The sequence below is a fragment of the Callorhinchus milii genome, unplaced genomic scaffold, assembly GCF_018977255.1.
Source record: "Callorhinchus milii isolate IMCB2004 unplaced genomic scaffold, IMCB_Cmil_1.0 Scaffold29, whole genome shotgun sequence".
NCBI classification, from domain to species: Eukaryota; Metazoa; Chordata; class Chondrichthyes; order Chimaeriformes; family Callorhinchidae; genus Callorhinchus; species Callorhinchus milii.
The window spans coordinates 902,067-928,008 of record NW_024704770.1 but is presented as its reverse complement, the minus strand read 5'-3'; the positions used below and the strand labels follow the sequence as shown (position 1 = coordinate 928,008).

General features: G+C 52.5%; 1 protein-coding gene across 1 annotated transcript in view; it reads left to right on the top strand.

The window, feature by feature from the left end:
- Positions 1 to 23,837, top strand: part of LOC103171870 (PDZ domain-containing protein GIPC1) — a 24,548-nt gene extending 711 nt beyond the window's left edge. The window contains exons 2-6 of the mRNA XM_042344732.1: positions 2,548 to 2,733; positions 7,427 to 7,607; positions 13,623 to 13,735; positions 18,893 to 18,974; positions 23,689 to 23,837. Coding sequence (XP_042200666.1) covers positions 2,548 to 2,733; positions 7,427 to 7,607; positions 13,623 to 13,735; positions 18,893 to 18,974; positions 23,689 to 23,837 — 711 coding nt within the window. The remainder of the gene's footprint in view (positions 1 to 2,547; positions 2,734 to 7,426; positions 7,608 to 13,622; positions 13,736 to 18,892; positions 18,975 to 23,688) is intronic.
- Positions 23,838 to 25,942: the final 2,105 nt, after the last annotated feature.

The window sequence follows — 25,942 nt, the reverse complement described above, 5'->3', positions numbered from 1 at the left end:
GGAGTGAGAGGGAGGGGGTGAGAGGAGAGGGGAGTGAGGGGGGGTGAGAGAGGGAGGGGGTGAGAGAGGAGAGGGAGGGAGGAGGAGGAGGGGAGGGGGTGAGAGAGGGAGGGAGGGAGGGGAGTGAGAGGGAGGGGAGTGAGGGGAGGGGGTGAGGGGGAGAGAGAGAGAAGGGTGAGAGTGATGGGGAGAGAGGGAGGGAGAGGGAGGGGGTGAGAGAGGGAGAGATAGGGGTGGGGGCATAGGGAGGAGGGAGAGGAGAGAGATCGAGGGAGGGGGTGGCAGAGGGTGGGGAGTGGGAGGGAAGGAAGGGGAGATGACGAGGGGGAGTGAAGGTGGGAGTGTGAGGGAGTGAGTGAAGGAGGGAGGGAGGGTGAGTGAGGTGGAGGGAGGAGGGAGGGGAGGGGAGGAGTGTGAGGCGAATGTGTGGGGAGGGGCAGTGGGGGTGTGGGGTAAGAAGCGAGAGGGGGGACTCGGGTATCGAAGCGGAGGGGGTTACGGGGTGAATGGAGGAGTGTGTGGGGGAGAAGAAGAGGGGAAAGGGGGAGCAGTGTGCGCGGTGGGGGGGAATGGGTGAGGGAGGGGTAATGGGTCGGCAGACAGGGAGGAGCGAGGGGGGATAGGGTGAGGAAGGCGTGGGGGGGGGGGTGATGGGGAGGGAGATGGAGGAGGGAATGTAGGGGCAAGGAATTTGGGGGGAAAAAAGGGGGTAGACGGGAAATTGAGGGACGGGGCACTGAGCCACTTTGTGGAGCGGTGACAACGATGGTGATTGTGTCTCCCCCTCTCCCCACCCACACCTCCCCCCTCCCCCCCACTCCCCCCACCCCCACCCCGAGCAACAGCGCCACGACAACCGAGCTCCGTGTATCCCACCCCTCGCGTGGAAATTCCTGTCCCTGGAACAGAACGCACCATCTGGTCCTCCGAGGGGCTGTCTCCTGCTCGCTTAATTCCGGAGAGTATTAGGCGCGGGTTGGCAAGAGCCCAGGCTTGGAGTGGGGGGGCGGGGGTTAGGGTGCGGGGGGGTCCCAGAGTGGGCGTTGGGGGTAACAGCTGGAGTCTAACAGCTAAAACCCGCGCAGTTCGGCCATCGATATCACTGTCTGGCCCCCTAACCACCCCCACCCGAAACGTTGACTCCCTCTCCTCTCTCCATAGATGCTGCCTGACCCGCCGAGTGGTCCCGGCCACGTCGGCTTTTGTTGCGGAGGTTTAGTTTTTAGCTGGTCAGCCTCCCCAGCATTTACACCCAGTGTGCCTTCCGGGGAGGGGGCCCCCAACGCTCTCGCTCTTTTAGGGTCGCCCGGGGGAGTTACACCTGCGGGGAGTGACTCTGAGAAGAGATAAAGAGGTGAAACCTTAAGCGAGTTTCCTCGCTCCGCGCGTCACTGTTGACTTAGCAGTGAGTAGTTAACTCTCCCCCACCCCCACCCCCCCCCGAAAAAAAATGGTCACTCAATGGTTATGAAAGGGCTAATGTTTTGCTGTTGAAAATGTGCAGAACTGCGCAAAACACAGGTGCTCTGCCTTGTTGATCAGCGTGAGCGCGTGATTCAATACCTCGAGGGAGTAGGAAGATCAACACTTTTATTGCCCTGAAGGGTGTGTGCGCTTTGTCCAATGCACACCCCCCACTCCCTGATTTCATCTCTTGTTTGCACGCTGAGTTTTTCCACTCGGTTGGACTGATGTCGGGTGAGCATCCTGACCGCAGACGGCATTCCGGGCTTGTCGTTCGTGTGACGTGTCGGTTGTTGCTTTGCCCCGCGAGCTGTCAGCTGCTCTGGGAACCCACTCCACCACTCTGCCTCCCACCCTGAACTCCAGGACTACTGGCGTCCTGACCGACTGCCTGTCCGACATCAAATCCTGGACGAGGGCCAACTTTCTCCCAACTCAACGTCAGCAAGACCAAGTCCCTCCGCACCTCGGGCGCTGGCAGCATCAGCCTCCACGGCTGCACACTCAACCTCACTAATTCAGTCAGGAACCTGGGTGTCTTGTTTGACCCTGAACTGTTCTTTCTTCCCCCACATCCGCGCCATGACCGGCACTGCCTGCCACCACCTCCGCAACATTGCCAGACTCCTCCACTGCCTCACCCCTCAGGCTGCCCAAACCCTCACCCACACATTTGTCACCTCAAGGCTCGATTACGGGAAGTCCCTCCTCATCGGCCTTCCCAACTCTTCCCTTCACAACCTGCAGATCATCCAAAACTCTGCAGCTCGTGTGTTCTCATGATCGGTGGCCGGGCTTTCAGCCTCTCTGCCCCCACACTCTGGAACTCCATCCCACGGTCCCTTCGCCTCGCTTCCTCCCTCGCCTCCTTCAAGGCCGGACTCAAGACCCTGCTCTTCGATCCTGGACTCAAGACCCTGCCTTTGGTCTTCCTCCCGCCTCTCTGCCTTCCCTCACCCCTACCCCACCCCTCCCTCATGCTCGGGCCCCGACACCTGACTGTTCAGCGTTTGGGACGTCCTCTCGACGTGAAAGGCGCTCTGCAAATGTAATTTCGTTGTTGTTGTTGTTTCCTTCCCGCAGATCATGTTCTGCACCCTGAACACGCACAAGGTGGACATGGATAAGCTATTGGGGGGACAAATCGGGCTTGAAGACTTCATCTTCGCTCACATCAAAGGGCAGAGGAAGGAGGTGGAGATTTACAAGTCTGAGGACGCTTTAGGGCTGACCATCACCGACAACGGGGCAGGTTACGCCTTCATAAAGGTGGGTGGCTTTCTTATTGAAGGGGCTGAGTGAATGAACTCTCACTTTTTGGAGTCAAATCCATCCTGAGAATAAGGTGAGGTTAACAGGAGCTGAGTGGGAGGATTCCCTCTCCCTGGTCTTCCCCCTTCATCAGCAGGACCTGGAAGGGCAGACCAGTCACTGGGGGCAGGGAATCCTCCCACACCGCTCCTGTTAAGCCTGCAAATCAAATACCCTAATGGGTAGAGTGGACAAGCAGTGGGAAAGCTTGCCAGACGGAGATATCAATGGCAAGCGATGCGGTTTTAACTGGTTAAGGCACCAGCAGTTACCCTAACCCACACTCTGGGGTCCCCCCAAGCCTTGGCTCTTGCCAACCTGCGCCTAATACTCTCTGGAATTAGGTAAGCAGGATGTGTCCCTCCAGGGAGAGAGAGAGGGCGCGAATCATAATAACAATCCTTGCATTTGATACAGCACTTTTCACGTCTTCTCGACGTCTCAAAGCACTTCACAGAATAGACTGTAAAGTCAATTGACTGCTTATTTGTGGGTGAAACGCGGCAGCCAATCGCGCACATCAGTGCCCCCACAAACAGCCGTGGATTCAGTGACCAAATTATTATTTTTTTTATGAGGGATTATTATCAGGTGTGTGTGCGTGGAGTAAGGAGACTTGCACAAGGTGCCGGGAATCGAACCCAGGCCTCTCGCTTGCGAGGCGAGTGCTCTTAACCTTCCAACAATCTATCTCTGGTATTTCCATGTGTGGGTGGGATGCATGGAATTCGCAGTTGGGTTTAGAGACTTTACAGTAGATTCTGTGAAGCGCTTTGAGACGTCACGAAGATGTGAAAAGCACTATATCAAATGCAAGGATTATTATCATGATGCGCGTTTGGAGTCCCTTAAGCAACGGTGGTGGGTTTCCACGTGTGTTGACAGACACACGGCTGGGGGGTGGTGGGGGGGGAAAACCCCATCGAACAATAGCAATCCACAGCACAGAAAATGGGCATTTGACAACAACAACAGATTACATTTGTACAGCGCCTTTCACATCGGGAGGGCGTCCCAAGGCGCTGAGGTTTGAGCCATTGAGCCCTGATTTGCTCCTCCAAAGAAGCCGCGGTGGGGGCGGGGGTTTGGGGTCCAACCTTTTGTCTGGTGAGGGCCGGATGCACTATTTGGGAAAAGACGGTGGGCCCCATAAGCAATAGATTTGTGTTTCCCTTCCAGAAACATAACATTTCCGGTTGATGGAGGGCGTGGGTGGGCCAGATGAAATGGGTGGTGGGGCGGGCGGTGGGTGGGTGGGCAGATGAAATCGGCCTGGCCTCGACTCTGCGAGTTCAAATTTCCGACGTGGGGGGGGGGGGGGGTTTGATCCCACAACCTTCTGGATCTGCCATAACTCTTATCTTACTTAATTGGTGGCCGGGTTTCGCCCCCAAAAAATAAACACTTTACAGTGTGAAGTGAAAGCGTTGTGAAGCGCTTTGAGATGTCTCGACGTGAAAAGGCGCCATATCAAGTGCAAGGATTATTATTAGCTCCCAATTCCTTCCTTATGCCCTCTGATACCCTCTCTACGCACCTTAAGACTTTTTTAACTGCACATTTGGTCACTTCTCTCCCTTCCTCACTCCCCCGCCCCCCCCCCACCCCCTCTCCTCCCCAATCTACCTCGTTCCCCCCCCAGCTCAGGCTCAGTTGGTTGCGTGAAATCCTTTGGTACGTTTGATATGCTTTGAAGGGCGCTACGTAAATGCAACTTGTCCTCATTCCCATTGAACGCCGCCCAGTTATAACTGCTCCGATATCCAGTCCAGCAAAAAAAATCCCCCGGGAGCAACGATCCTTCCCAGCTTCCTCTTTTGCTCTCCCGGTTTCTAATCTTAAATCCTCGCCCACTTCTTCCCGAAATAGTCGCTCGCTCACCATTCGCGAGGAGCAGAGGAGATGCTCGCCGAAGAAAGACCCCAGGTCCGACCAGGTCGCCTTCCGTCACCCTGGCAGTCGCAGGCACACGGCATGTCTTGAACCGTCTCTGACCATTGGAGGTGCCATCCTTCGGGCGCGACAGTCTGAGCTCCCCCGCCTCACCGTCCGCGCCTGTTCGGGTGGACATTAAAAGATCCTGAGGTGCGATTCTGAAAGAGAAGAGGGGGGTGGGGGGGGGGTTCTCTCTCTCTCGCCCGGTGTCCTGGCCAACAATCCACCCCAAGTGAAATCGGTCGCTCACTTCAGGGTTGCGCACAAATTGGCTGTTGCGTTTGCCTCACCCCTAACCCCAATCCAAAGGTACTTCATAGGAAATTATACCTCCTCACGTCGCGTCACGGACAATGTCTGAAGGGCTCAAACTGCCAGCACTGTGTGTGTGTGTGGGGGGGATCTGTGTGTGTGTGTGGGGGGGTTCTGGTGTGTGGTGTGGTGGTGTGTGTGTGTGGGGGTGTGTGTGTGTGTGTGTGTGTGGTGTGGTGTGTGGGGTGTGTGGTGTGTGTGTGTGGGGGGGGGGGGGCTCTGTGTGTGGTGGCTCTGTGTGTGTGGGCTCTGTGTGTGTGTGTGGGCTCTGTGTGTGTGTGTGGGCTCTATGTGTGTGTGTGTGTGTGGGCTCTGTGTGTGTGTGTGTGTGGGCTCTCTGTGTGGGGGGGGGCTCTGTGTGTGTGTGTGTGTGTGTGGGCTCTGTGTGTGTGTGGGCTCTATGTGTGTGTGTGGGCTCTGTGTGTGTGTGTGTGTGTGGGGGGGGGGGCTCTGTGTGTGTGTGTGTGTGTGTGTGTGGGCTCTGTGTGTGTGTGTGGGGGCTCTGTGTGTGTGTGGGCTCTCTGTGTGTGTGTGTGTGTGTGTGTGTGTGTGTGTGGGGGGGCTCTGTGTGTATGTGGGCTCTGTGTGTGTGTGTGTGGGCTCTGTGTGTGTGTGTGTGTGTGGGCTCTGTGTGTGTGTGTGTGTGTGCTCTGTGTGTGTATTTTTGTGGAGATTATTGGGCTTTGAATTGGTTGTCTCCTTGAGCTGTGAGACAGTGGCGGGCGGTGTGGTACATTGACTCACTCAGGCTTGGTTCATTTGCGCGTTAATGAAGGTGACATGTGAGGAGCTTTGCTCTGCATTTTGGCTCTTTCCCGGGAGTTGACTGTCGCAATGGGACGCCTCCTGTTGTCCAACATTGAGCTTCCCTTTGAGCACGGAAACCGCCCAGGTTTGTGCCCTCGGCTGCTGTGGTTATTTAAACGCCTTCCGAGACATCCTCCCGATGCGAAAGGCACAGGAGAAATGTCAATTTTCTCAATGGACGAGTGCATAATAATGATGATGATAATAATCCTTGCACTTGATCCCTGTCTTATCACATCGTTGAGACAAGAACAACCAACAATGTGCTTTCATATAACAACCAACAGTGTGCCGTTCACGCGGGTTGGGATCCCGGAGCGAGTGCTTGACCTCTCAAAGCGCTTCACAGGATATAATAACAATCCTTGCATTTGCTATAGCGCTCTTCACGTCTTCTCGACGTCTCAAAGCGCTTCACAGAATAGACTGTAAAGTGAATTGACCGTATATTTGTGGGCGAAACGCGGCGGCCGATTGCGCACAGCGGCGTCCCCGCACAAACGGCCGTGGATTGAAATGACCCATTTATTATTTTTTTGGGAGGGATTATTATCAGGTGTGTGTGGTGTGTGGAGTAAGGAAACTTGCCCGAGGTTTCGCCCTCTGCCGGGAATCAAACCCAGGCCTCTCGCTTGCAAAGCGAGTGCTCTAACCGCTGAGCTGCGGGACTCAGTATGTACTCAGTGTGCTGTAAAGTGTAAGTGACTGTGTATGTTGTGGGCGAAACGTGGCAGCGTGCCACAAACAGCTGTGTATCGTGTCATTTTCTTATCTCCCCGCCCGCCCTCCACTCACTTCAGGAAGGCTGTAACACTCTGTGATGTAAGTGCCGGGCAGTTAAATGAGCTTATCCTGGGCGTTGGCCGACCCCAAGTTATCTTGTGCAGTTGGTCGGGTCCTGTTGCACACACACTGGGTGTTGGTGGTGGTGTTAAAGACAGATTGGTTTCACACGCTGGTGTGATGGATGGTTAGGGAGTTCCCTACTGTTTTGGGGACTGCCCTCTTACATTAACCGTGCCAGGGGCCGCTCGGGGTCAGGGCGAAGCCTTAGACAAGTTTCCTTACTCCACACGCCTCTGTTTACCCAGTAACGAGCAACCCAGTTGTTAGGCAATTTGCGGATCGCTTTCCAGGGGTAACAATCCCATAAATAAATGAATGAGTAAATAAATAAATAATAATAGTGGTTTGGTTATTCACTCCACGACTGATTGTGGGGCACTGTTGCGTTTCGCCGGCAAAATACGCAGTCAATTCACATTACAGTGTATCCTGTGAAGCACTATTGAGACGTCTCGATAATGTGACAAGGCTCTATGCCAAATGCAAGGATTATTATTATTATTATTATCTAGTTCCCTTTGGAAAGCTAACGCAGATTCTGCCCTCAACCGTTGTCACCTCCTGCGTGCCCCCACTGATGTGACTTCTTGCTGGCTGTTCCACACCGTAACCGCTCTGGCCGGCCGTCAGAACGATTTCCGTCGGAACCTTTCCCCACCGGCTCCTTTGCTGTAGGTTTTCGTGGCCGATCTCCAGAGGACAGAGCCTCCCCCCCGCCCACCCCCTCTAACCCTGTGCCTTGTTCCGGCAGAGGATCAAAGAGGGCAGCATCGTGGACAGGATGAACGTGATCTTCGTGGGAGATTTGATCGAGTCCATCAACGGGCAGAGCGTAATCGCGACCCGCCACTTTGAGGTGGCCAAGATGCTGAAGGGCCTGGTGAGGGGGAGGGTGTTCACTCTGCGACTGGTGGAGCCTCAGAAAGCGTTCGGTGAGTGTCCTCTTTTCCCCCCCCCCCCTTTCAGAGTCTCTTTGTTGGCTGCTCATCTCTTGCCTCCTTCAAGTCCCGTCTAAAGACCTCCCTCTTTGACCATGCCTTCGGTTGTTGTTGTTTTGTCATTCATTTAGTCCATTCACGTTGGGCAGAAGACATCCCGAGTTGCCGGACAGTCTTCGGGTTCCCCTGCTAACCAGCGCGGTCGAAGAGGAAGGTCTTGAGATGGACCTTGAAACAGGAGGGGATGGGTTAAGCAGTGGGACCCTGGGATGGAGTCCCAAAGGGAGGGGGCAGAGAGGTTGAATTCCCGAACACCACCCACGCAATATACAGTCACTGCACTTTCCAGCATATTCCGTGAAGCGGTTTGAGACGTCTCGAAGCTGTGATAAGGCGCTGTAGCAATTGCAAGGATTCCTCTTGTTATTCCAGGTATCGTCTATAAATGCACACAACCTCTCCACATCACAGCAAAATCCCGTGAAGGGCTTTGAGACGTCTCGTCGACGTGATAAAGCGCTGTTTCAATTGCAAGGATTATTATTGTGTGTTATTGCAGGCGTTTGTGACAGGAATGTCTTTTTTCCTTCCCTTCCTTCCCCCTCCCACTTCCCCCAATATATTGGAGAACTGCCAGACAGGCGGATAAAATAGAATCAGTCGCCCCCGCCCAGACTGAGCAGAAGTGGCTGCTAATACGCACGCAGAAAATAATTTGCCTTTTTGATTTTTCTTTGGAAACTCGTTACTCATCCAACCACAACCCTCTTTCCTTCCCTCTGATCTTATCCTGCGTGAAGCTCTCCGAGGCGCGGCTCGGAGAGCGTGAGGGGCGCTGCGTGAATGCAAGTCGGGGGACGTTGGCTGCACAGACTGGCCATTGAGTTTTCCGCCTTAACCTCATTTACGTTCGAATCAATCTTTGATTCAAGTTTGGGTGGGTTGTGGAGTGAGTGTGAGTGAGTGTGAGTGAGAGTGAGTGAGTGAGTGGCACCTTGTAGGATGGTCAGCAGGTGGCAGTGCAGTGCAAGGGTTGCCCTGAGCGGCGCAGCAAACTGTCTTGATTAACAGGCAAGTCACCAATGCAGGTTGGTTAGGGAGGTTTTATGGGGTGGGGGTGTTGGGTGGTGGGGGGGGTGCAAGGCTCGTGGAGATGATGCATTGCAACTAAGAAGCTCCTGTTAACCCTGCAAGCCAAAGCCCTAACTAGCGGGGAGGGTGGTCCTAGCTGGACAAGCAGCGGGAAAGCTCGGCCAGACAATGATACCGATGGCCAAGCTGCGTGTGGTTTTAGTACCCCCAACACACACTCTGGGCTTCCTCCCCCCCCCCCCACACACACACCCCCCACCACCCAAGCGTTTTGCCAACCTGCGCCTAATACTTACCGGAATTAGGTAATCGGGAAGCGTCCCTCCGGGAAGGGAGAGAGAGAGAGAGAGCGCGTTCCATTCAAACGGTCTTGTCTCTGGGATTTCCACGTGTAGGTGGGACGCAGGGAATTCTCAGCTGGGTTTGGAGACTCTTTAAACACAGCGATGGGTTTCCGCATGCGCCAGACACCCGGCTGCTGACCAAACATCAGTAGAGGGAGCTGTGTGCTGACTCTACAGGGAGGGTAGGGCAATCGTTCAGAGCTGGATTTGTCTGCAGCAGTGGGGGGTGAAACCAAATGACACACAGCAACTTGCCCTTACGTAGCAGCCTTCACGTGGGGTAGTGTCTCGCAGCGCTTAGGCTCACAGACCAGAGTGAGGAGCCGTCTGCATCACTGCTTCTTCTATTCTCTGCCCCCACACAAAGGGCAACATTTGAACTTAAAGAAAAAGACGCATAGCTCGCCATGGAGAGCCCAGTCTGGCCGAGCTTTCCCGCTGCTTGTCCAGCGAGGACCACCCTCCCCAGTCAGTCAGGGCTTTGGCTGCGGGGTTAACAGGAGCTGAGGGGGAGGATTCCCTGCCCCCAGTGACTGGTCGGCTCCTGCCGATGAGCCGAGGCCGGGCTGTGCTGCCATCGGCAGTGAGTGCCCTGGGACCCTGCGGCCCCTCCTGGCTCAGGAACCGGGACTGGAGACCGTCACAGAGGGATGGCACTGTTCTGGCAATCCATTGCCGGGCATGTCACCTTGGGGCCAGTTCAGCTTGGTAACGAGGATATCCCGCTTACCTCTTTTCACACCCACCCCCTCTCCCCCACACGTTTAAGGACAGTCACGTAGGAAAATGTCTCAATGCGTCACAAGGTACTGAGCAGGTTGGAAGATGAGATAGGGGGTGGGAGGGAGGTGATCGAAGGCACCAGCAGCGAACTTGTTCCACGGTGGGTGTCTGGATTCGAAAACAGAGAGGGAAGGCGCGAGGTGGAATGACTTCGAAGAGAATTCCTGGGAGCTGTGTGACCTCGCGTGCATGTTACGTGACTGAAAACTGACTGCTGATGAAACAGGTCTGAGTTAATAATAATAATAATAATCCTTGCATTTGATACAGCGCCTTATCACAGCCTCGGGACGTCTCAAAGCGCTTCTCGGGATATGCTGTAAAGTGAATCGACTGCGCAGTTTGTGAGTGAAACCCGGTAGCAAATTGTCGCACAGCAGTGTCCCTCAAACGTTCGTTTTGAGGGATCATTACTCCTCGAAAGCGATCCGCCAATCGACTAACAACCCTGTCCCTACTTACCGCTGGGTAAACAGAGACGTGTGGAGTAAGGAAACTTTCCTAAGGTTACTCCCTGCCCGGGAATCAAACCAGGGGCCTCTCGCTTACACTACAGGACTCCACGATTTGGTGGGGGGGGGGGCGAGCGAAGAACGAGGAGGTGGGAAGGTAATTGCGAGGGGTGGGTGGGTTAGGGAAGACCTGGCAACACACCCTCTCAGGGCTCCGATCGTCTCCTTTAAATCCAGTGACGTTGCGGCTTTTACGCAGTGAATTCCAGGCCCAGTTTTTACAATGTGGTTTTCGGCGCTTTCACACATCAAACCCACTCGCTGGCTCCAGGCCGAACCCCGGGCTTCCTGACTGATCGGAATAAGCCAGCGCTTCCTGTCAGCTCTGGCATCACCCGGCACGGCACAGCCAAAGCCGTTGTGGAGCTCGCAGGATCAGCCGCTGGTGGAAATCTCATCTACCTGGCTTGCCTGAGAGAGAGAGAGAGAGAGAGAGCGAGAGTGTGTGTGTGTGTGTCTATAAATTACATGGGAGCCCTGTTTGCTCCTCTGCTCAGTCCATTGAGCTTTACTGCACACTCCAGCCCCATCTATTACCAGCTGAGTGTCTTCATTTACTCCTTTCACCCATAAAATATACAGTCAATTCACTTTGCAGCATTAATAATAATAATGCAGTATTACAATAATAATAATAATAATAATCTTCGCATTTGATACAGCGCCTTATCACGTCTCCCGAGACGTCTCGAAGCGCTTCACAGGATGCACTGTAAAGTGAATTGACTGTATTTTTTTTCTGCGGGCGAAACGCGACTGCTAATTGCGCACAAACAGTGGTGGGGTTGAAGTTATCAATTTTTTTTTTAGTTTGAAGTGTTTATTACTCCCGGAAACATGATCTGCCAGTCGACCGGTCGCAAACGGCTTCCTACTTACTGCTGGGTAAACAGAGGCGTGCGTGTGCGTGTGTGGAGTGAGGAAACTTGCCTGAAGGTTTCGCCCTGTCCTGACCCGCCAGGGAATCTAACCCAGATCTCTCTGAAGTGCTACGAGACTTTATCCCGTGTTAATGACACTCTTATTAATATTTCTGTTGTTGGTCAGCCCCAGGCCCCCATCCTGTCCGCTCCACCGCCTGCGGTCAGTTCTTCTGCCCCCACCCTCTGGAACTCCATCCCGGAGGCTTTCCTCCTTCGCAGCCCGTCTCAAGATCTTTCTTCAGCTGTACCTTCGGTCATCCAACACCCCCCCACCCCCGCCCTTGACCCCACCAGACCCCAACCCCAGCTTGGGTGCAAACCCTTCACTGTCCAGCGCCTTGTGGCGTCCTCCTGACGTGAAAGGTGCCGTGTAAACGTACCTTGTTGTTGCTGTGTACAGGGGGCATTTGTGAGTCTGTCTCTCTCTCCGTCTCTCTCTGTTTCTCTCCGTCTCTCTGTTTCTCTCTCTCTATCTCTCTTGCCTGCGATCCCGAACTGTGCGAGGACAACAACAACAACAACAACAAGATTCCATTCATTGAGCGCCTTTCACGTCGGGAGGACGTCCCAAGGCGCTGGACAACTTCAAAGGACATTTATTGGGCATTTTATCTGATGGGCATCTCTGAGGGACCGGGAAAAGATGATCTTTAAAGGTCCCTCTTCATTGCTGTTAGCTGCACAAGCCGTGTAAACATCTCTGGGTTGCTGGAGTTTTGTGAGGGAATCTGTCAGCTTGTTGGTCTTGGCAGAGTATCTGAGGGGAAAGTTAGAGTTAACACTGTAGCTCAGTGACCTACTAAAGTATAGCTGTGTGGAGCCAGGGAGAGAGTGCTGTATTATGTTATTGTGTTGGACTTTTACAACCCCCCCCCACACCATAATCAGTGGAATTCTGTAGCTTCGTGGTTAGAGCTCTCGCCTCGCAACCGAGAGGACCCAGGTTCGATTCCCGGGCTGGACAAGTTTTCTTCCTCCGCATGTCTCGCTTTACCCGAGCAGTGAATAGGTTCCCGGTTGTTAGTCGATTGGCCGATTGCTTTCTGAGGATAATAATCCCTCCAAAAAAATCATAATAATTTGGTCACTCAATCCACGACTGTTTGTGGGACGCTGCTGTGTGTTTCGCCCACAGTCGCTACACTTCATTATATTCCGTGAAGCGCCGTGAGACGTCCCAACCACGTGATAAGGCGCTGTGTCAAATGGAAGGACTATTGTTGTTATTATTAATATTATAATCAGGCATGAAGTGCCTGAGGTGGAGAGAGAGATTCTGCGCCCTCGGTTATTCTGTTTATTCTCCCCGGCTGCTGAATCCCCCCACCCCACGCCACCATCTTCGGTCGGCTGGCTCCGAACTCCTGCTTGTCCCTCAGCCCCCTCCGCTCCAACCATCGATGGCTGGGCTTTCAGCCTCTCCGCCCCGGAACTCTCTCCCTCAATCCCTCCGCCTCGTCCCCTCCTTCCACATTTTCACATCACCCATGAAGCCTTCCTCTTCGACCTTAAGGTCCCATCCCAGTGTGAGTGCTGGGAGCTGAGAGGATCAGAGAGGAACAGGGTGAGTGTCTGGCAAGGGAATAAGCTGTGATTGATCCGAGGCTGAATCTTGGCATGGCATCGCTGGGAGAGTTGTCAGCCGTGTCAGCATGGCTTCTCTGCTCTCCCGCTTATGACGTCCACAAGTCGTTGGCTTCAATTCATCTGTAATTTCCTGATAATCCTCAACTCGTGTTGATTAGTGCGAGTGTGTAACTTTATGGAGCCCTGCAGGGAAATGGTTACCACGCTTGGCTCGCAAGCGGGAGGACCTGGGTTCGATTCCCAGGGAGGGGGTGACACCTTAGGCAGGTTTCCTTAATCCACATGTCTCTGTTTACCTAGCAATTAGTAGGAACGTGGTTGTTAGTCGATTGGCGGATCACTTCAGTCAACGATGGTTTTTGTGGGACAGACGCTGCTGTGCGCAATTGGCTGCTGTGTTTAGCCCCCAAACTATACAGTCGATTCACTTTACATTGCATTCCGTGAAGCGCTCTGAGACGTCTCGAAGACGCGATAAGGCGCTATATCGAATGCAAGGATTATTATTATTATTATATCGAATGCAAGGATTATTATTATTATTGAGAGCTCCAGTAGTGAGAGGGAGTGTGTCACTACAGCTGTGAGCGCGTGTGTAACTCCAGCTGGCTGTGTGCCAGTGTGTGACTGCACTAGGGTGGAGTACGTACACACTGTCTGGACAGGCTGTTAAGGGTCAATTCTCAGTGCCCAAGAGAATCAGCTCGAGGCTGGGAGCGCCCGGTCCCACCCACACTAACCCCCGCCTCTCGCTCTCGTCTCTTTCAGACATGATCGGCCAGCGTTCCCGAGGGGGCAGGTCCGGGACCGGGGAGCAGCTGGGGACGGGGAAAGGGACGCTGCGACTTCGCTCCAAAGGCCTGGCCACTGTGGAAGACTTGGTAGGTGGTCGAGCGGTGGGGGGTGGGGGGTTGATCCCCCCTGCCAGCTCTGCCGCACTAGGCAGTCCAGCGTTCAGCCTGAGCACCGCATCCTGGGTGTAGAGCCGTCGCAGCCGGTTAGCGGTTAGCGCGCTCTCGCGAGTGGGAGGACCCGGGTTCTCTCAGCCCCTCAGTGTCGAGCGCCAGTCTGGCTCAGTCGCCGTGCGCCAGCCTGGCTCAGTCGCTGTGTGTGTGCCAGTCTGGCTCAGTCGCCGTGCGCCAGCCTGGCTCAGTCGCTGTGTGTGTGCCAGTCTGGCTCAGTCGCTGTGTGCCAGTCCGGCTCAGTCACCGTGTGCCAGTCTGGCTCAGTCACTGTGTGTGTGCCAGTCTGGCTCAGTCGCAGTGTGCCAGTCTGGCTCAGTCGCTGTGTGTGTGCCAGCCTGGCTCAGTCGCTGTGTGTGTGCCAGTCTGGCTCAGTCGCTGTGTGTGTGCCAGCCTGGCTCAGTCGCTGTGTGCCAGCCTGGCTCAGTCGCCGTGCGCCAGCCTGGCTCAGTCGATAGCGCTCTCGCCTGAGTCAGAAGGGTTCAGGCCCCCACGTCAGGACTTGGAATCACTTAGTCTAAGCTGATGCTCCAGTGCAGCGCTGAGGGGAATGTTGCATTGTCAGTTGCGCTGTCCTTCGGATGAGATGTTAGACCGAGCTCCCGTCTGCCTGCTCAGGTGGACATCAAAGCTCCCGCGGCGCTGTAGGAAAAGAGAAGGGAGTTCCTCTCTCCTGGTGTCTGGCCGACAATCTTCCAGTTAAAATCAGCTTCTCGCTTCATGTCTGTTTGTGGGACTTTGCTGTGTGTAAATTGGCTGCAGCGTTTGTCTCCAAATGCAGAGTCATTGCACTTCACAGCAAATACTGGAGTCCTGTACTCGCCTCACAAGCGAGAGGACCTGAGGTAAGTTTCCTTCCTCCACCCACGTCCATTTACCAGCAGTCAGTAGGAACCCGGTTGTTAGTCGATTGTTGGATCGCTTTCTGGGGCTAATAATCCCTTTTTAAAAAAAATTGGTCACTCAATCCACGACTGTTTGTGGGACGTCGCAGAGCGCAAGTGCCGGCTGTGTTTCGCCCACAAAATATATGGTCACTACACTTTACAGTCTATCCCGTGAAGCGCTTTGAGAATGCTCAGTGATATGATATGGCGCGATGTCAAATTCAAGGATTATTACTATTAGAGGATTATTATCAAAATACTGTGAAGCCCTTTGAAGTAGCGATTATGCGCTGCAAAGACTTATTCTTATAAATGAGGGTACTGACTGAAACGAGTCCCTGTTCGACTGGGAATTTTATGTCAGCCGTTGCCGTTAATGACTTGAACGTCCTGCAGAAAAGCAAAGCAAAGCTCCTTTCCGGGTCTTGAGACCTGCTAGGTTGAGGCTGGTGCTAGTCAGCAACATGCTGTGATTTCCCCTCTGCTCTGCAGTACGTAGAGCAGCAGCTGGGGCTGCTGAGCTCTGGACCTCAGCGGAGCAGGATTCCTACTGTCGGGTTACTGGTCAGGGTGATCCAACTCGTGCTTTAAACGCCCGGAGACAATACTGCGACGTGCGGGCGGGAGAGCGAGCACCAGTGCAAACACAATAGGATTAGGTCAGATCATAATACTACTACTACTAATGATAATAGTCCTTGCGTTTGATACAGCGCCTCATCACGTCGCTGAGATGTCTCAAAGCGCTTCACAGGATGTACTGTGAAGCGTAGTGACAATTGTGCGCAGCAGTGTCCCACAAACAGTCGTGGATTGAGTGACCAAATTATCATTTTATTTGTTCCACTAGGGGGGAGTCAGCATGGCATTTCTCTCTTGGTCAGATGGGCGTCTGATACGTGTGTTCCACATATGTGTACCAGATATGGAAATGGAATGTGCATTCTCTCTCTCTCTCCCTGTGTCTCTCTCGCTGTCTCCCCATCCGAGGGACACATCTTGCTAAACCTAATTCCAGAGAGAGTATTCGGCGTATGTTGGTAAGAACCAAGACTTGGGGACCCCAGAGTGTGTGTTGGGTAACCGCTGGAGCTACACCAGCTAAAACAGCATTGCCAGAAGCTGCTCAATATTATGAGGGGTTTCGATAGAGTAAATAGGGACAAACTTTCCTCTGGCGGGAGGGTCGGGAAACCAGAGGACACAGATTTAAGAAAATTGGCAAAAGAGCCGGAGGGGAGGTGAGGAGAATTTGTTACGGCCTGGAACACACTGCCTGAAAGGGTAGTGGAAGCAGATTTGATAATAGCTTTCAAACGGGAATTGGATAGCTACTTAAAAAGGAAACATTTGCCGGGCTTTGGGGTACGAGCGGGGGGAGTGGGACTAGTTGGCAGCTCTTTCCAAAAAAGCTGGCACAGGCACGAAGGGCTAAATGGCCTCCTTTGGTGCTGTAAAATTCTATGATTCTACCAACACAATGGGAATAAAGCAGATTGTTCCAGTGGGGGAGCACCAGCAAAGAACAGGGGAACAGGGTTAGAGTAGAGAGCTGCAATGGGGATTGAGGGTTAGAGTAGAGAGCTGCAAATGGGATTGAGGGTTAGAGTAGAGAACTCCAATGGGGATTGAGTAGAGAGCTGCAATGGGGATTGAGGGTTAGAGTAGAGAGCTCCAGTAGAATTTAATACAGATTTACATTTACACAGCGTCTTTCACATCGGGAGGATGTCCCAAAGCATTGAACAGTCCAGGGTTTGCACCGGAGTTGAGAATGAGGTAGGATGGGTCGGGTGGAAGACGGCTGACAGTGCAGTTAGAGAGGAATCCTTGAGGCAGACCTGAAGGAGGTGAGCGAGGGGGTGAGTTGAAGGGACTCTGGGATGGAGTTCCATAGAGTGTGGGCAGATACGCTGAAAGCTTCACCGTCAAGGTGGGACAGGGGACATGAAGCAGACTGGAGACCGCCGGGCGGAGGGAGGGGGCAGGTTGGCAAGGTTTGAGGACATCGCATAGATAGGGTGAGCCAAGACCGCAGAGGGATTTAAAGGTTAGAATAGAGAGCTCCTGTGGGGATCGAGGAATAGAGGAGAGAGCTCCAGTGTCGATTGTTTATTAGAGAGCTTCAGTAATAATAATAATCCTTGCAGTTGGTATAGCGCATTATCACATCGCTAAGGCATCTCAAAGCGCTTCACAGAATATATTGTAAATTAAATTGACTGTTTACTTTGTGGGAAGCCATTGCCCACAGCAAAGTCCCACAAACAGTCATGGATTGAGGGACCAAATTTAATTATTTTTTAAGGGATTATTACCCCTGGAAAGCGATCCGCCAACCGATTAATAACCTACCTCCTGCTAGGTAAACAGAGACTTTTGGAGTAAGGAAACTCGCCTAAAGCTTTGCCCAGCCCGGGAATCGAACCCGAGTCCTCTCGCCTGTGAAGCGAGTTCTCTGACCACTACACTACAGGACTCCACGGGTGGATTGTGCGTTAGAGGAGAGAGCGCCTTGGGACGTCCTCCCGAAGTGAAAGGCGCTCCGCAAATGTCATTTTTGTTGTTGGTGTTGTTGTTGAGAGCTCCAGCACAGACGAGGTGGCCTTCTGTGCTATAAACTCTTATGAATCTGGAATGACTGAGAAAGGACGAACAAACGTGGAGATTGTCTTCCCATTATCTAATCGCTGCGCAGGTGGCCCGATCCATGTGCAATTCTGGGAATACGTTGTGCGGTTCCAAGAAGCCCTCTCTGGTCCAGGAAATTAATGTAATTCTCTTTTCCCTGGTTTTCCAACCCCTCTCTCCCCCCGGCCCACCCACAGAGAGGTCACACTTGTTTGCAAACCCTGGGCTATTTTGGTTCGCACTGACAGTCTTTTTCATTCCTTTGGGTAACGTTAAGCAATATCCAGCGGAAACAAAAGGGAAAGTTGAATTGTTATTTTTTTTCATTTTTATTTCGAAATTACGAGGAGTTTTGATAAGAGTTGATAGGGAGGAACTGTTTCCTCTGGCGGGCGGGTGAGTCGGTAACCGGCGGACACAGATTTACGACAGTTGGCAAAAGAACCAGAGAGGAGATGAGGAGCCTTTTTTATTACACAGCGGAGTTGTTGAAAGTCTGGAATGCGCTGCCTAAAAGGGAGGTGGAAGCAGATTCAATAATAGGTTTCAAAAGGGAACTGGATATTTACTTGAAAAGAGAAAAGAACTGCAAGGCTATGCGGCAAGAGCTGGGGAGCGAGACTAGTTGGTAGCTCTTTCAAAGAGCCGGCATGGGCACGATGGGCCAAATGGGGGCGCCTTCTGTACTGTAGGATTCTGTGATGATATTCCTTGCATTTCATGCAACTCCCTTCACTTCAAGAGGAAGTCTCAAAAAGTGCTTCACGGGACTTTTAACACAAAGCGTAGGGACTGTATTCTGCGGGAGAACCTGGCAGCCAGTTTGTGCACAGCTCTGTTCTCAATCCGTGTCCTGCGTAAGGGTGTGGGTTTGAAGCCCCATGTCAGGTCTCGTGTCATTTAAGATGAGACTCTTAATGTCGTGTCGTCCTTCAGATGAGACTTTATATGATAATAATAACATTAACCTGAGCTCTCTGTCTGCCTGTTCAGGTGGATGATAAAGATCCTGCAGCGCTATTGGGAAAGAGAAGGGAGTTTCTGTCTGCCGGTGTCCTGGCCAACACACACGCACACACACACACAAATATCAGTCACTCACTCACCCCGTGGCTGTTTGTGGGACATGTTTGTGCGCAAATTGGCTGCTGCGTGTGGCTCCCAAAATACTCAGTCGCCGCATTTCCCAGTGAATCCTGCGAAGCACTTTGGGACGTTTGTCCTGACGTGAAAAACCACGACGTTGCAAACGTAAGGGTTAATGAAGATACTTTGCTTTAATTTAACATGAGTTAAGAGCTCTTGAGGCGCTGCCCCGCACGAAAGGCGCTGTGAAGCGCTTTGAGACGTCTCGAAGACGTGATAAGGCGCTGTATCAACTGCCAGGATTATTGTTATTATTATTATTAGGCAGACACCCCATCATCCTGGAAGCTTTGCCCAGCGGATACACCGTCGAGCTCCCCCGCGTGTGTATGTATGCGTGAGTATGTGTGTGCCCTGTAACCTCCTCTGATTACATAACTGCTCTGACCGGAGTCTCCTGTTCTCTTCCCAGCCCTCGGTGTTTGAAGAGAATGCCATCAAGAAGGTGGATGACCTGCTCGAGAGCTACATGGGCATCAGGGACACGGACCTGGGTGAGAGAAGCTGCTTTTTTTTTAAACTAGCCTGTGACCACCTCGATTTCACAATCCTCCCACTCAACTTCAAATCCCTCCGCGCCCTGACCCCTCCCCACCTCTCCGACCTGCTTACCCCTCGACCCACAACCCGCTGCCTCCACTCGACTGGCTCCAGCCTCCTGCTTGTCCCCCATGCCCTCCATTGCGCCATCATTCGCCCGCGCTTTCAGCCCCGAAACTCTCGCCTTCTATCCCTCCGCCTTCCCCGTCTTCCTCTTCGACTGTGTCTACAGTACCCCCCCTGGACTCGGTGTCGTGCTCCACTGTCAAGCACTCTGGGGCACTGTGTAAATGCAAGTTGTTTTTGTTCCTACTTACTACTGGGTAAACAGAGGCGTGAGTGTGTGTGTGTGTGTGGGTGGAGTAAGGAAACTTGCCTAAGGTCTCGCCCTGGCCAGGAATCGAACCCGGCTCCTCTTGCCTGCACGCTAACCACGATGCTGCAGGACTCGACAAGGTGGAGGGCATCAGCAAGCGCGGAGACTAAGTGGTTGTTGTTCGCTTTACGTATTTCAGTGCAATCCTCTGGGATAAAGAAATACTACTTTGTGGTCAACCCTGAAATTGCCCTTTGTAACCCCGAATCTCTTGTTTTTTTTTGCTGCCTTGGAAAGGCTGGTTCTGGGTTGGAAGGGATATTCAGCAGGGCTGGAAAATAAAGGCCTGGATGGAGACGTGACTGGCCGAGCACATCGAGTGAGGAGCACCAGAGCTGAAGAGTGTGGGAGGCTTGGCTGGTCTCCTGTAGCATTCCCATGCTGTTTGTTTTAGTGCGCCTGTTGTCTCCAGTGCACTCGGAGGCTTCGCTGCTCGTTGCCAAAGGATTATTCACTTGGCAAAAGCTCGCAAACCAAAGAGGACTCCAACTCAGATTCAAGGAGTCCTGTAGCTTAGTGGTTAGCACCCTCGCCTCGCAAGTGAGAGTTCTTGTTTCGGGTTTTGATTCTCGGGGGTGTCACAGCGAAACCGTACGTAGGCAGCTTTCCCTACTCCACACACGCCTCTGCCTACCGAGCAGTACACAGAGACCCAGTTGTTAAGTCGATCGCTTTCCGGGGGGTAATAATCCGTTGAATAAAAATAAAAAATTTGGTCACTCAATTGGCGACTGTTTGTGGGACGCTGCTGTGCGCAATTGGTTGGTGCGTTTCGTCCACAAGCTACACACAGTCACTACACTTTATTATTATTGTTGTTATAGCCCCAAAGACCTCTGCTCTGCCTATACTATATCGCTCCAGTCTCAATTGCAGTTTATTGAGTCCCCGCATTGTCCTTACGTTGAGGGTAATGACAAGCCCACCATTCATAGACCCCTCTCTCACTCATACTCTCTCGTCTATCAGTGTATTTGTCTGGTGCACGTTGTTTCCACTTTGGCTTTGCTTCCTCTCAGGTCTAAGCAAATTGTTTTTCACCCTTTTATCTTCAATTGTGAAGTCACATTGGGAAATATGTCAAGAGTTGGTGCAATCTCCCACAAAATGCACACAATCATTCTGCACTGCAGTCAAATTGTGGAGGCCTATAGCACAGTGGTTAGACCACTCGGCTCACAAGCGAGAAGACCCGGGTTTGATTCCCGAGCGGCGAAACTGTAGGCAAGTTTCCTTGCTCCACACGTCTCTTGTTTACCCAGCAATAAGTAGGAACCTGGTTGTTATTGCTTTCCGGGGATGATAATAACATATGAAATGCTAGACGAATAAAAGACCAAGGTCCATCTAGTTCACCTTCCGTCTTCCCGACGGTCGCATGGACATATGTCCTAAACCACTTATGTACTGTATCCCACAATGTTATTTCCAAAAAGAAAACTATCTAATCTGTGATTGACAGAACCAACATTTCCTGCTTCATCCGTCTCCCCGGGGAGCCTGTTCCACAGGTTCACTATTCACTCACTGAAATAAGTGTTTGTGTAGATTTGTTCTGAATTTAACCCCTTCAATCGCAGGCCGTGTCCTCTGGTTCTACTATTCTGGACTAGTTGAAACAGCCGGTCATGATCTAGATTGTTTTGCCCATTTAGAATCTTAAAGACAGCGATCCTGTCGCCTCTCAATCTTCTCTTTTCCAGCGTGAACGTGCCCGATTAACTCAGTCACTCCTCATAGCCCAGTCTCTCCGTTCCCTCAATCATTTTGGTTGCCCTCCTCTGTATCTTCTCGATTTCTCCAATATCTTTTTTGTACTGCGGCGACGAGAACTGTACATAGTATCTTAAGTGTGGTCTCACCAGTGATTTAGACATAATCCCTTCAGAAAAATAATAATTTGGTCACTCAATCCACAACTGTTTGTGGTACTCTACTGTGCGCAAATGGCTGCCCACAAAATACAGAGTTGCTGTAATATGTATATCCTGGAAAGTGCTTTAATATGTCTCGAAGACATGATGAGGCGCTGGATCAAATGGCAAGGATTATTGTTGATAACATCATGTCTGTCTGCTTCTTGATTGAAAGCTTAGCATAGCAAATTCTCACAACCCCAATCATAAAAGCAGATGCTTTGCGTGCTTTCAGAGTAAACAGTTATGCAGCAACATCTGTGAAGTCCAGACTATTGGTGCCACCTGTGACGTTTAAGTGCTGGCCTGGCACAGTTTAGGTCAGTGTTTGCCAACCTTTGGACCTCGTGCTGGAAGTACCCACGCACCACCCTCCCCCCCAATCCCCCATGAACATTCGTACTGGTGCAGGGCAATTTATGCCATAAATCAAGAAATGTTCAGGAGAATTTATTTTGCCGGCCCACCACAAAGGTCAGGGTTGTGAAGGATTTCTGCGTCGCCTGTCGGACGGTGAAACCGATGGCAAGGGTTAACCGCTCGCCGATTCCTTCAAGGTTGCGCGGAAATGGAACTGGTTGACTTGTTTGATTTTGGCGCCCGTCCGTGGCACTTAATGACACAAGTTCATTCGCCAGCCAGGAAGCCGCTCACGAGGTTTCCTGAACACAGCGAAGACTGAATTTCCTGTTGAGGAAAATCAGAGGGGGTTGTTTGAGCTGTGCTCCAGATTCCTCACTCTGATCTGCAATGTGTTTTTTAAGAAAAGTTTAGACGTCTTAATTCCCTGGGCTCGTGCTGCCTGCTTCACGCTTTCCCTCTCGCTCTCAGAGCCAACGTGTTCACATTAAATTATTTCTGTCTTGAGCGTCGCTTTGGTCAGACTTGGAGTCAGACCGCTGCCGCCTGCAGTTTTGTGCTGTGTTCAGTTCGGTTTGTTGGCTTCACGCTGTGGTGTGGAACCGCGGGTGGCACTCGCTGCCGTAACCTGTGATTTGATCACAGCTAAGGGAGTGCGAGGCGGGGAGGTCAGCCAGGGTCTCCTTGGAGCTGAACTGGCAATGGATTGTCGGAATGGAGCCAGGCGGTCTCCAGACCCGGTTCCTGAGCCAGGAGGGGCCGCAGTGTTCCAGGGCACTCACTGCCGACGACAGCACAGCCCGGCCTTGTCTCATCGGCAGGACCTGGAAGGGCCGACCAGTCACTGGGGGCAGGGAATCCTCCCCCTCAACTCCTGTTAACCCCGCAGCCAAAGCCCTAACTACCCAACCAACCAACTAACTAACTAACGGGGAGGGTGGTCCTAGCTGGACAAGCAGCGGGAAAGCTGGCCAGGCAGTGATCCCTGTCTCTGGGATTTCCAGGTGAAGGTGGGATGTAGGGAAATCTCAGTTGGGTTTGGAGACTCTTTTAAACGTGGCGATGGGTTTCCACATTTGTGTCGGCTGACCAAAGAAAACGGAAACAAAGCATTTTGGCGAACTGTTCTGAGGCGGTGTTTATACTCTATACGAACCCTCACCCTTCCTCATCCCCTCTCCCTCGTGTTTTGAATCCAGTCAGAGAAGCGGGGGGAAATACGACGAATATCCTGAGGGGAGTTTTTCTCTCTCTCTCTCTCTTCGCCCCCCCGACGTCCTGGCCAACAAATCCCCCAAATAAACTGTGCCCCTCACTCCACGGCTGTTCGCGAGACGCCCACCCAAACACATACGGTCACCTGTATATCCTGTGAAGCGCTTTGGGATGACCTGACTCGAAAGGCGCTGCATCAACAACGACAACAAATTCCATTTGTGCAGCACCTTTCGCGTCAGGTGGACGTCCCAAGGCGCCAAATATAACAGTATTGATACTTTCTGGGGGGGGGGGGGGGCGGGGGCGGTAATAAATTCCTTCAAAAAATAACTAAAATGTTAACAATTTGGTCATTTGATCCACGGCTCTTTGTCTGACGCTGCGGGGGGCAATCGGAAGCGCTTTGAGATGTCTCGAAGATGTGATAAGGCTCTATATCAAGTGGGATAATTATTATGGCACAGGGCCAAACCTTGGGCAAGTTTCCTTACTCCACACAGAGCCTAATAATAATCCCTCCAAAACCAAAAACAATAATAAAATTAGTCATTTTCAATCTACGACTGTTTGTGGGACATTGCTGTGCGCAATTGGCTGCCGCGTTCGCCCACAAATATACAGTCAATTCACTTTACAGTGTGTTCTGTGAAGCGCTTTGGGACGTCCTCCCGACGTGAAAAGCGCTATATCAAATGCAAGGATTATTATTATTATTATTATTACTGAGTTTCTTATTCCGAGTCACCGTGTACGGTCCCGAGACTCACTGCGGTCCCGTTCTCTCTTGTGTCTCCACAGCGGCCACCATGGTGGACCTGGGTAAGGACAAGCTGAACCCGGACGAGTTTGCCCAGGCTCTGGACGAGGAGCTCGGAGACTTTGCCTTCCCCGACGAGTTCGTCTTCGACGTGTGGGGGGCCATAGGCGATGCCAAGGCCGGCCGGTAGTGAGGGGCGGGTGGGCGGGCTGTGTCCCTCGGACTGTCGCCAACAATCAGTGGTGGTGGGTGGCGGTGGGGGGTGGGGTTTGCGTACAAAACCTAGTTTGTTTTTCTGCTAATACTTCATAGGGGTCTGGGGGCCGGGTGTGCTGCTTGTGGGATGGGGGGGGTCAGTCTGACAGCTCGTTCTGTAGCCAACGCTGTATGGTGGAGCCGGTGCTGTGACCTGGAGAGCGCGGAGGTGTTGTCAGTCACGTAGGCGGGGGCTTGCGGTGCCAGAGGGAGGGAACACAGGTCGTGGGCGCTAAAGAATTTATTGTAGATAATATATTTTTTACAGGATTGTTTTAAGACTTAAAAAACATCCCAGTTCCTTTCAAGATGTGAATAGTCGGATCAGCTGGGCGGGGGGGTGGGGGTGGGGGAGTCTGTTACGAGGGAGAGGGATACACCGCAGGACTTCTCTGGGACACTCAAAATGTGGTTGTAACTTTTATTAAGCATTTTTCTTCCGGCTTCGGACGTCGCTGTCCGTCCTTTCAGCCGGGGAAGCTCTGAAGCTGTCCCTTTTGCTTGTCGGTGAAAGGTTTTTAAAGGTCACTAAATTGATTGGCGTCGCTGCGAAACGATTTACACTGCGCAGCTCACGGCGGCCTCTCACGGCGGGAGGACGTCTCAAAGCACACGACGCTGCTGGCTGGGGCACAAAGGGTCAAACTCACAAAACGCACCAGCGCAACACTTTGCAGGATGTCCTGTAGCTTGTTTCTTTCCTGAAGGTCTTGGTTTGGTTCGTGTATCTCTTCTTTAATTCTCCCTCTCGCTTCCCCTCTCTCTCTCTCTCTCTCTCTCTCTCTCTCTGCATCTCTTCTAACTAGTCCGTGGCCTCCGCTAACCAGCCGCAACTCTACATACAGAGCTTTCTGTGATGAAACAACCACAACAGCTTGCATTTACACAGCGCCCTTCACTGGGGGTGGGCGGTGGCAGAGTCTCGGAGATGCTTAACAATGGCGGAGCACGGGGTCGAGCCGGGGAGGGTGGCGGAGGGGGGCAGTGGTCTATCCCTGGGATCTCGTTCTTTCCTTCCATTCACAGCTAGCTTCAGTTTGTGGGAATTTTTTTTTGTGGGGTGGTGGGGGGTGTAAGGAATTTTGACATGTAACTCATTTGCCTGCACTACACCTGACAGTCAAATCCTGTGAAGCGCTTTGAGACGCCTCGATATATAAGCAACTGGAGCTCAACTAAAGCTCATTGCTGTCTCCCCCCCCCCCCCCCCTCCTCCTCGCTTGTCAACTCCGCTTGTTTTACTGTTAACAGGCACCAGTTACTTCAAGAGAGCATTTGTAGCATTTCCGATTAACTGAAGCTCCCACAGTTGAGCGTTTATTCACTGATATGCCTCTGGGTGTGAGCATGACGCGGGGTGGTGTCGGGTGGGGGCGGCGGGGGAGGAGGTTTCACACTCTGGGCGGATAACTGCTGTTAGTTACATATCCGTGAACTTCATACGTTCAGGGAGAATTGTGATAGTAATATTAACCCTTGCAATTGACGTAGCATCTTGTCACCTTGTCGAGACGTCTCAAGGCGCTTCACAGAATATACTGTGAAGTGAGCTGACTGTGTACTTTGCGAATTGACTGCGGACGTGTAGAGACTCTGGGCGTCCTGCCAGCCTTGCCGTAACAACACAATTTATATTCCCACGGTGGCCGCTCTCTCTCTCTCGTCGGGAGGACATCTCTAAGTGCTCCCCTCTGGGGGCCAGACACCCCAGCTGGGGGCAGGGAGGGGAGGGGGTGGCGGGGGCAGGGCGGGGGCGGGGGGGGCAGCGAGATAACATCTCAACACTAGCCCTCACCTCGCCAAGAATCCAGGCTTCAGCGAGAAACTCAGTCTCGTCTTCGGTACTGCTCTGGAGTGGGTGTTAGTTTCAGGCAGTATATTAAGAGGATTTATTGCAGTGCTGTTGGTGTGATGTGATTTAGATAATGTACTGTGCTTCCAAATGCTGCCGTGCGGATGGCTCTCTCGATAGACTTTAAAGTAAGACGCTGTGAAGGGCTTTGAGATGTCTGGACGACGTGATAAGGCACTGAATCAAGC